General features: G+C 45.4%; 1 protein-coding gene across 2 annotated transcripts in view; it reads right to left on the bottom strand.

The window, feature by feature from the left end:
- The window catches only part of arl15b (ADP-ribosylation factor-like 15b), a 47,685-nt gene that overhangs the window by 21,566 nt on the left and 14,595 nt on the right, over positions 1–11,524 (bottom strand). For both annotated transcript variants that reach the window (XM_029124958.2, XM_029124957.2), the window contains exons 2-3: positions 7,916–8,060; positions 7,561–7,620 (exon numbers count right to left, since the gene is read on the bottom strand). In XM_029124958.2, coding sequence (XP_028980791.1) covers positions 7,561–7,620; positions 7,916–8,060 — 205 coding nt within the window. The remainder of the gene's footprint in view (positions 1–7,560; positions 7,621–7,915; positions 8,061–11,524) is intronic.

The following is an 11,524-nucleotide window of genomic DNA, read 5'->3' as shown; positions in this document are numbered from 1 at the left end:
AGAACTCCACCTCCCAACTCGACCAATATTCCTGCTCTGGAATTGAGTAACAATGTGTGGGCATTAGGACATGAAGCGCTTGCAGATGAACTACTACGTTTCAAAACACCTCCAATGAGTGTGTGAGGGGAGCGGGTGTAAAGGGGAGGAGGAAGTCTCCAATAGTACATATTATCAAGATTAATCTGTTGCTCAAGAACAGATGCTGAAACATTGGCCAAGCACAAGGCTATCCATCACCATGGCGGCCTGGCTTGTTCAATTCTGCCACCTTCTGGATCGAGCAAGAGAAACTGGAAGAAACCTGAGTGGTTGTGAGAAGAAACCGAGAAGAATTCACAACGAACCTGAGGATGCAATAGTGTCGAAGCCAATGTTCAAATGCCGTAATGTGAAACTATTACAACAACAATCTTCCATTCATTCAAATAACAATAAAATGTTTTATTATAAAACAAATCCCGGACCATACACTACATTCTATTGTGTTAATCCCACTCTCTCCATAAAGCTATCGATGAACAAAAACACAACCAAAAGCCAGTTTACCAGAAAACATATTGCGTTACAATCACGTGTGACAATAACCAAAACCACACTTTCCACAAATGGCATGACATCATGCTCCGTTTCTGAGGAAAATAAAGAGTGTGTGAGATAAGTGTTTTCAGATGCTTGAGCTGCACGCTGACTGACTGACTGATATACACTGCTGGTCCCAGCAGTCAGAGCTCAGTCACTGGTGCAATCCATCCACAGTATTTGTAGACAGGCAATCTCTCTGGATCCCGTCTCAATCCTACTTTCCATGACTCCTCACTTCGACTAGTTACCTCGCCTCTTTCTCGGCTGTATTGGAGAGGATCGAAAGGTCCCTACCTCTACTCTGACCTGGTCTCTGATGCTTTCGAAAGGTCCCTACCTCTACTCTGACCTGGTCTCTGATGCTTTCGAAAGGTCCCTACCTCTACTCTGACCTGGTCTGTGATGCTTTTTAGTTCAAAAGGATGCTATAAATCAAGAAAAGGGTTCTCAAAAAGAAGCTACAGAGACAAAAAGGGAGACAGCCAAGGAAAGACAGCCAAGGAAAGGAAGACAGGGAAAGACAGACAGAGAGACAGAAAAACTGAGACACGGACAGATGAGACAAACATACAGAGAGACAGACGGGGATCACACACCGCATGTAGTCATCCTTCCACTGACGAGAAACTATCTCGAAGACAAAGGCCCTGTGCTTTGAACCCCCAGCTCATCTGTCATAAAGTCACACACAAACATCGCTGGGGCAAACCAAAAACACCACCGGCAGCTGGGCAGATCGACCAACCTGTAGCACTGTAACCCGGAGCAGACACACAGACCCACTGTCGGCGAGGCAAATACCTAAACAGACATTACCCCCGACCGTTTCACCCTGGGTGACCTGCGAACACTCCACGGATCACCTTCAAACATCACAACCATGGCGGCGCGGACGACCGATGATTCATGCGTTACTCAATAAAAGAAACAACAGAGCAGTGCTGACGGATATAACAAAGTCATGACTCCATCCGCCTCCCTGGAAAAAACAGCTGTTGTGTCTTTGTTCACTTCCCTAAAACCCTTGAATTGCGTGTTGCATCACCTCCGTTCGTTTACCCCTACGCAATGATTGGCGCCGGACGTTACAGTGTGTTGGAACTGTCAGCGCAAACAGGCCGTTTTCTTAAGATCGGGGTCACCCCTGGGGAGGAGGCCTTCTGCATTAACGCCACTGATTAAAGACTGGGTGATCGCCGTGGTTTATTTCCACGTCTGTGTAAGTGGACTGGTTGTATTTCCACAACCAGTCCACTTTTGGGAGGGGGTGTGTCTTCAGCTGCTGACTGTACGGTGAAGCGGATCCTTCCCAGCCTACGGCTCCGTCCACAATGGCAACCTACGCCTTGGGTAGGGCACTGCTTTTGACCAGCATCTTGGGTCAGAGGTAGGACACTGAATAGGGCGGAGGGGCTACATTTGCGACGCGCAATGAGTAAACGTCAGCTAGGGAATCCCTGACTGGAGCTAAGGGAGAGCCCCTCCCTGCATCACGGATGTCACGACGTCCACCCCCCCACCCAACAACACAATGACAAACACACACCCTGACACACACCGCATGAAGGCCTTTCACATGAATGCCTCGTCAATACACACACACAAAGTTGACAGGCCAGCGGGCAACTGACATTTCACAGGACGTGTTGTCTACTTCAGTGGTGTTTCTTGTCTGTCCACCACATCGCTTTCCGCTACAAAGGTTGTCAAAGTACAGAGAGCACTGTGACTCATCTTATGTGTCATTCAAGGTCTCAAAATGTACAGTCATAGGGGACTCTGACATGTAGCTAGCAAGGGCAAAGTTCCTCGACAGTGTTTCTCAACCCTGGTCCTGGGCGCCCCCCTGCCCTGCATGTTTTAGATCTCTCCCTACTCTGTCACACCGGATTCAAATGATCAGCTCATTATCAAGTCCTTTATGCGCTACATCAGGTATGTTAGGGCAGGGAGAGGTCTAAAACATGCAGGGCAGGGAGAGGTCTAAAACATGCAGGGCAGGGAGAGGTCTAAAACATGCAGGGCAGGGAGAGGTCTAAAACATGCAGGGCAGGGAGAGGTCTAAAACATGCAGGGCAGGGAGAGGTCTAAAACATGCAGGGCAGGGAGAGGTCTAAAACATGCAGGGCAGGGAGAGGTCTAAAACATGCAGGGCAGGGAGAGGTCTAAAACATGCAGGGCAGGGAGAGGTCTAAAACATGCAGGGCAGGGAGAGGTCTAAAACATGCAGGGCAGGGAGAGGTCTAAAACATGCAGGGCAGGGAGAGGTCTAAAACATGCAGGGCAGGGAGAGGTCTAAAACATGCAGGGCAGGGAGAGGTCTAAAACATGCAGGGCAGGGAGAGGTCTAAAACATGCAGGGCAGGGAGAGGTCTAAAACATGCAGGGCAGGGAGAGGTCTAAAACATGCAGGGCAGGGAGAGGTCTAAAACATGCAGGGCAGGGAGAGGTCTAAAACATGCAGGGCAGGGAGAGGTCTAAAACATGCAGGGCAGGGAGAGGTCTAAAACATGCAGGGCAGGGAGAGGTCTAAAACATGCAGGGCAGGGAGAGGTCTAAAACATGCAGGGCAGGGAGAGGTCTAAACATGCAGGGCAGGGAGAGGTCTAAAACATGCAGGGCAGAGAGAGGTCTAAAACATGCAGGGCAGGGAGAGGTCTAAAACATACAGGGCAGGGAGAGGTCTAAAACATGCAGGGCAGGGAGAGGTCTAAAACATGCAGGGCAGGGAGAGGTCTAAAACATGCAGGGCAGGGAGAGGTCTAAACATGCAGGGCAGGGAGAGGTCTAAAACATGCAGGGCAGGGAGAGGTCTAAAACATGCAGGGCAGGGAGAGGTCTAAAACATGCAGGGCAGGGAGAGGTCTAAAACATACAGGGCAGGGAGAGGTCTAAAACATGCAGGGCAGGGAGAGGTCTAAAACATGCAGGGCAGGGGGGGGGTCTAAACATGCAGGGCAGGGAGGGGTCTAAACATGCAGGGCAGGGAGGGGTCTAAACATGCAGGGCAGGGAGAGGTCTAAAACATGCAGGGCAGGGGGGGGTCTAAACATGCAGGGCAGGGGGGGGGTCTAAACATGCAGGGCAGGGAGAGGTCTAAAACATACAGGGCAGGGGGGGGTCTAAAACATGCAGGGCAGGGAGAGGTCTAAACATGCAGGGCAGGGGGGGGTCTAAAACATGCAGGGCAGGGAGAGGTCTAAAACATGCAGGGCAGGGGGGGGTCTAAACATGCAGGGCAGGGGGGGGCACACAGGAGCATGGTTGAGAAACACGGGTATAAAAAATACCCTCCGTAATTATCAGCCCTTAACTCAAAAGGTTTGATTTGCAATCAAAGAATTACTGTGACTGTGAATACTGGTTTCACCATTTGAAAAATTACTACACTTTTTACGCAAATGGCAACAAAAGGGCACCAAAAGGAATCGGGACAATTGGCTTGACAGATGTTTCTGTCGTCAAGTGGCCCTGTAAAAATCACTCGTCAAGTGGATTCATCATTTGTGCAGTCAGTGTGTAGTCTTGATTCAAGGCTTTGAATTTGCCTTGACGATCTGCTTTTGGTGTCTGTTAACAGATGAGGTTCAATGGAAGTCAAGTTAGCGATATCTGAAAATAAATCTGAAAAATAGCCCAAACCTTAGCCTTACCAAAAAAAATTGCATCATTGATGATGCAACTCCTGGAGCCACAACTGAATCAACTCTGAATGCTACAGAAACATCTTGTCGGTGTACAAGCAAATGCCTTCCAAGTCATTGGACGGCCCTCTCCTCATACAGCAAGACAACGAGTGCAAACACACTGCCTTAGCAACTAGTGATTTTTACAGGGCCAAAAGTGGAATGTTTCTTAATCAATCACCAATGTGAATCCAATTGAGTGTGCATTTCATTGGCTGCAGATGAGACGTAAGGCTAAAATATCGCAAAACAAAGAACAACTGTAGATGGTTGCAGTACTGGCCAGGGGGACCCAGCATCTGGTGGGGTCAACGGGGCTGTATTCAGAGGATGTGCAACCAAACACATTTTAAAATGGATATGTCCCAATACTTTTGGTGCTGTGAAATAGGGGGATTACCTACAACCCTGTTTAGTTGGGAAGCTGTGGAAAATGCAAATAAAAACAGAACGCAATGATGTGCATATCATTTCACATTATATTTAATTGAAAATAGTACAAAGACAACATATTAAAGTTGAAACTGAGACATTTTATTGTGTTTGGAAAAATACATTTTGAATTGGATGCCAGCAACACGTATCAACAAGACACCAGGCAAGCCCAGTTCAGCTGGCCCGCATTAGAAAGTGTCACCCTCCCACAATTGGAACTCGGGTCACCCACGTGAAAGGCTGTGTTGTCAACCACTACATCACAGAGCTGTACATCTGCTGTGTGTCAGTATAGCCTCTTGTGTCTATCCTGAACTAATCCTATTTTGCCAGTGACAATTTTAACAATTAATTGGCCATTCATGAATGACATTGATACAGTTTTCGGCTTTGTCCCTTGCATACAGAGATTTATCCGGATTCTGTGAATCTTTTAATGATATTGTGTACCGTAAATGATGAGATCCCCAAACTCTTTGCAATTTTACATTGCAATACGTTATTTTTGAATTGTGGCACTATTTGCCCACGCAATGTTTCACAGAGTGGCGAACCCCTCCCCACCCTCACTTCTGACAAACCCATCCTCTCTGGAAAGATTTTTTAATACCCAATCATGTTACTGACCTGTTGCCAATTGACCAAATTAGTTGTGTGATATTGCACCAGGTTTAGTATTTTAGCATTACACTACATTTCCAATCTTTTGGTGCCTCTGTCCCAGCTTTTTTGAAACATGTTACTGGCATCAAATTCAAAGTGAGGACGTGTCTTCAAGGAAACAATAAAATGTCTCAGTTTCAACATTTGTTGTCTTGGTACTATTATGTACTGAAAATAAAGTAACAATTATTTGAAACATCATTGCATTCTGTTTTTTTACATTATAGACAGCATCCCACATTTTTTGGAAACAGAAAGTGATTACATAAAAAGTGGTGAAAACACAATGTACAGAAACATAAAAAAAAAAAGCTAATCCAAACTGAGAGTAAAGACAAAATAATTCTTACCGCACTAATAATTATAGAGGGCACAGTATTTCTGGATATCTTCAATGTGGATTTACAGTGGGGAGAACAAGTATTTGATACACTGCCGATTTTGCAGATTTTCCTATTTATAAAGCATGTAAAGGTCTGTCATTTTTATCATAGGTACACTTCAACTGTGAGAGACGGAATGTAAAACAAAAATCCAGAAAATCACATTGTATGATTTTTAAATAATTAATTTGCATTTTATTGCATGACATAAGTATTTGATCACCTACCAACCAGTAAGAATTCTGTCTCTCACAGACCTGTTAGTTTTTCTCTAAGAAGCCCTCCTGTTCTCCACTCATTACCTGTATTAACTGCACCTGTTTGAACTTGTTACCTGTATAAAATACACCTGTCCACACACTCAATCAAATAGAATCCAACCTCTCCACAATGGCCAAGACCAGAGAGCTGTGTAAGGACATCAGGGATAAAATTGTAGACCTGCACAAGGCTGGGATGGGCTACAGGACAATAGGCAAGCAGCTTGGTGAGAAGGCAACAACTGTTGCCGCAATTATTAGAAAATGGGAAGAAGTTCAAGATGACGGTCAATCTCCCTCGTTCTGGGGCTCCATGCAAGATCTCACCTTGTGGGGCATCAATGATCATGAGGAAGGTGAGGGATCAGCCCAGAACTACACGGCAGGACCTGGTCAATGACCTGAAGAGAGCTGCGACCACAGTCTCAAAGAAAACCATTAGTAACACACTACGCCGTCATGGATTAAAATCCTGCAGCGCACGCATAGTCCCCTTGCTCAAGCCAGCGCATGTCCAGGCCCGTCTGAAGTTTGCCAATGACCATCTGGATGATCCAGAGGAGGAATGGGAGAAGGTCATGTGGTCTGATGAGACAAAAATAGAGCTTTTTGGTCTAAACTCCACTCGCCGTGTTTGGAGGAAGAAGAAGGATGAGTACAACCCCAGTAACACCATCCCAACCGTGAAGCATGGAGGTGGAAACATCATTCTTTGGGGATGCTTTTCTGCAAAGGGGACAGGACGACTGCACCGTATTGAGGGGAGGATGGATGTGGCCATGTATCGCAAGATCTTGGCCAACAACCTCCTTCCCTCAGTAAGAGCATTGAAGATGGGTTGTGGCTGGGTCTTCCAGCATGACAACGACCCGAAATACACAGCCAGGGCAACTAAGGAGTGGCTCCGTAAGAAGCATCTCAAGGTCCTGGAGTGGCCTAGCCAGTCTCCAGACCTGAACCCTATAGAAAATCTTTGAAGGGAGCTGAACATCCGTATTGCCCAGTGACAGCCCTGAAACCTGAAGGATCTGGAGAAGGTCTGTATGGAGAAGTGGGCCAAAATCCCAGCTGCAATGTGTGCAAACCTGGTGAAGAACTACAGGAAACGTATGATCTCTGTAACTGCAAACAAAGGTTTCTGTACCAAATATTAAGTTCTGTTTTTCTGATGTATCAAATACTTATGTCATGCAATAAAATGCAAATTAATTACTTAAAAATCATACAACGGATTTCTGTTTTAGATTCAGTAACTCACAGTTGAAGAGTACCTATGATAAAAATTACAGACTTTTACATGCTTTGTAAGTGGGAAAACCTGCAAAATCGGCAGTGTATCAAATACTTGTTCTCCCCACTGTAGAGGGTAAGTTGGCAAGGATAAGGGGAACCTTTATTTTTTATTGAGGCAGATACAAAATAAACTTGTACAACAAGAAGACATGACTTTCAAATAATATTTCACCCACTTAACTAGAAAACCCAAGCACGCCGATAAAACGTGAACAGTGTGCTTACATTGTGAATAAAAACAGGTGATCAAATTACCTCCGAGCTCTTTCACATTTAGAATGGCATTCTGGAATGGAACAGCTTTGATGCTAAAACCTAGAAAGGAGAACGAAATGTAAACCTTTCGCAAAGGCAGGCATGGCAGATGTGAGAGAGAGAGAGAGAGAGAGTGTGAGAGAGAGAGTGAGAGAGAGAGAGAAAGAGAGAGAACATTCAGAGAATATGTATAACTAGTGGAAAAAATACTAATTATACTCTTTCAGTAGGCAAGTCAAATAACACCACTTAACTACTGAGGCAGAAAGTGTTTTGGCGCATAGTTTAGTGGACAGCTGTGGGTCAAGCCGACTTGGCCTAACCGTAGCGAGGTCATATGGATTAGGAACCTCACCTGTAGTAGGCCCGACATGGTCAGTGGCTTCACTGCAGAGTCTGGACAGTAGACTGGTCTTCCCAGAGCCTGTGAGTCCAATACACACCAGGTCATACTCTGGTCTAGGCGGGGGCGGTCCTTTACAGCAGAGTGTCCTGAAACACTGGTGGTAAAAGGGAGGAGAGAGGGGGGTGGGGGGAGAGAGAGAGAAAAGGAGAGAAAATCAAAAGAGAGAAAGCAGAGAGGAGGGAGAGCCAAAACAAGAGAAAGGGGGAAAAGAGATGAATAAAAAGGACAGAAAAGAAGAGTAAAGACAGAGAGAAAAGGAGAGGAAAGGCAAGAGAAAAAAAGAGAGATGGAGAGTTGGAGGGGAAGTCGGGGCAGAGGGGGACATGGTCAGAGATCAGTCAGGGGAGGTGCGATGGGCCAAGCCAGTGCACACAGCGTCCCTGTTTCTGCCAGTTAGATGCTGCCCCCGCATCACGCACTCTCCCGCTCCGCGACACCGCTGACGTGGGTCCTGTCACCCCCACCACCCCCCTGGAGACGGCGGCCAGGATCACACATCTGTTGACGCCATCTGTTTCCAGCCAAAGGCACTAGAAGATCGGGGGGGGGGGGGACAGCGTGACGGGAGAACAACTGCCGCCGCCGCCGCTGGTGTGATGACATAACAAGAAGCCTATTGAACGGCCGCTTAAGAGCAGCCGCGCGATGCGTACATGTACCGCGGTGTAGGGGCCCGGGACTCGGCGACTGAAGGTGAACCTCAAGACGTGTCGACTGGGAACTGAAGACGGAGGGCGCTGGTTGTGTCCTCCACATACACACATTCCCGGAAACACAGCTAAGGGCTCCGCTAAGGTTGTGCCTTGTTTATGCACTACGAGCCACGGGCCTCCGGTCTGTTTAGTGGAAACAGATCCCCAGTTCCCTAGCCTTTGTCAGGCTGCTGATAAAGGACATGCCACGGGTCAGCCTCTGGAGAATCTCTGCAGACTCTCTAGGCCGACTGCTCTTTGAACATGGAAACCCAAGCCTGCCAAAACAACACAAACAGTTCACGGCGCACAAGTGCGCGAGCCGGAATCACTGCTGAGCACCATCGATAAAATATGAGCAAGAACATACAGATGAGGGGTTAAAAATAGCCACCTGGAACCTTTACTATCATCTCAGTAGAACATAACCCACTCAGGGAAAGAAGAACTCTCCTATAACCACTGAATTCCAGAAAATTACATGGGAAGAGACTGCCCTCTGGTGGTAACAATTGAAACTTCATTCACTGGGTAATAATAGCTCCACTGATACGAGACAGAGATTGGGGACCAACATGATTTGTCATGAAAAGTCACAAGGCGCTACCCTCAAGAGGTAGTACACACGAACATCAAAGACTTTTGTTAGTCCATTCCGTGAGACATTAAAGTTTTGTAGTTAGGCTCCCATGGAAAAAGAGGAAGACAAGGATAAAGTTATTAGAAGTGTGACCAACAGTTATAGCCGGGCAATCAACTGCCAGTTAACCTATCCGAAGGAGCCTTTAAAAGATCCCAAACGCAGCCTTGCTCGACAGAGATGGTCAGGACACAAGCCATGCAACAAGACACAGCTACACAAACACACACGAAGTAAACACTGAAAATTAGATAGGCTAAAGTCTAGACAGTACACCCACAACCGAACCCAGCAAGCGGGAAAGGTACTGTAACAGGCGTTGACAAACATACAAAAAAATTCAATAAAAGGGACATTACTGTGTTGAGAAAGATTGAGATAAATTGGTTCATAAACCTTGTTTTTCAATACACTGTTCCATACAAATATTTTCCTAAGTGTGATAGACATTCGTTAGGGCTGCTTTCTATAGTTTAGTACTCTGGATCTGGAAATATCCCAGTAAAAAGGAAATTGAGGCGCGGGAGATTGCTTCCATGTCACCAGAGCGGATGACATCAGGCTTTGTTAAGGAAGCAGTTTCACCACTACAATAACAGAACAATTGCTGCCTTGATAAGAGACCAAGTGGTTGTTGTGAGGATATCCGTGATAGAAATAACATCTGTAAACTTGTACACTGTTCATGTCAGCTTCGTTATTTGCATAGACCAATTTATCCCAGTCAGCTGTAGGTATGGACTGAGTTGACCTCACTCTCTTACACTTCATGATCAACATCAAAACTGTTTGTAGGTTAAATGCTATGACAAAAAAAGACTTTAGTCATAGTGACATCTTGTTGTTACTTAGGTTACTACAGACCAAGACTTAGGCTTAATCTCGTAGTAAGAGTAGTCATTTTCCACACCCACCTCCTTCCACTCTCTGAATGTGGAAAATCATGTCATGCTTTACTTCACAACAACTGAAATTCGATATCTGTTGGTGCGTATTTGCTGTATTGATAGTAAATCAGAGACGATGTAAAAGTGTAAAGACCCAGTGGTATCTTTTTGTCAATAACACTATATAAGCATCACACTGCACATTATTGATCAAAAATAGCCTGTCTCCACACCCTAAACTCTGTGCTGATAGCTTGTTGTTAACTATTCAATGCTGTCAGATAAAAAAAAAAAAAAAAAACTTGGAGCCTAACAAATTTCCCCCCAATTTTCATAAAGATTTTATGTAAGCAGTGAGCCAAACTGAAATACTCTAGAACTAATAAAACATATTCAAAATAGCTTTTGATGCTTTATCATTTTAAAACGTCCTGGTTTAATTGTGAAACTAGAGTTCTGTGTGGAGGATTCAATTGGCCAGCATGTCTAGGTCTGGGGTATTAGTAACCAAATATAACTGCTTGTGCCGACTTGGGCACCCGTGAGTTCAATCAAGGTAGAACACCGGAGTGTGCGTTCCGTGTTATAAATATTATGGTCTGCACTTCATGGTTGAGCGAGTAGTATAACAACACCAAAAACCACATCAGATATATCTCGACATTGACTGTCCCGAGTCCACTGGGAGTTGCAGCAATGAGGCAGGGCCTTAGTCAACAACTGGATATAATGAAATTGGCTGAATAATGGGTTAAAAAAACACAAAAAACATGGAACGATTATGTTATGGAGATAAAAGGATATTGCTACCAGCATGAACTCTCTGGACCAAATGCTGCTCAATTTTCATCTTATGCAAGTAATTGGATATTTCACCAATCGGACCTGATATTTTCCCAATAATTAGGCCAAAGATTAGTATTGAGCTGCCTGTGTAGGAAAGTCTAGCACGAAACCACAGGTATAGAATCAAAATAGGAAGTGGCCTGCTGCGTAGTGCACCACCCTATTCAGGTCAGAGTGGTTACCATGGTAACTGTGGGCAGTGCCAGGCCAAGGCACAACAACTGGACTGCACAGGGGGGAACAACAGGAAACAGGAAAGGGATTGTGAGTTGGAGGTCGGAGAGACAGGGAATAAACTAAACTGAGGAAGGGCACAATTTGGTCCAAAAACAATCAAAAGGCAACAGAAATGCACATAAACAGCACAGAATCAGGAGATTGGTGAAGCACTTCAAATTATATTGGGTCGTCTATATGAGCCATGTCTTCTGTGATTGGACATATCACCAATATGCCAGATTTCTCAACATAAATATGCATCCCTATGTATCAA

Source organism: Esox lucius, chromosome 14 (assembly GCF_011004845.1).
Source record: "Esox lucius isolate fEsoLuc1 chromosome 14, fEsoLuc1.pri, whole genome shotgun sequence".
NCBI lineage: Eukaryota > Metazoa > Chordata > Actinopteri > Esociformes > Esocidae > Esox > Esox lucius.
This window is presented reverse-complemented; position numbering and strand designations above follow the sequence as displayed.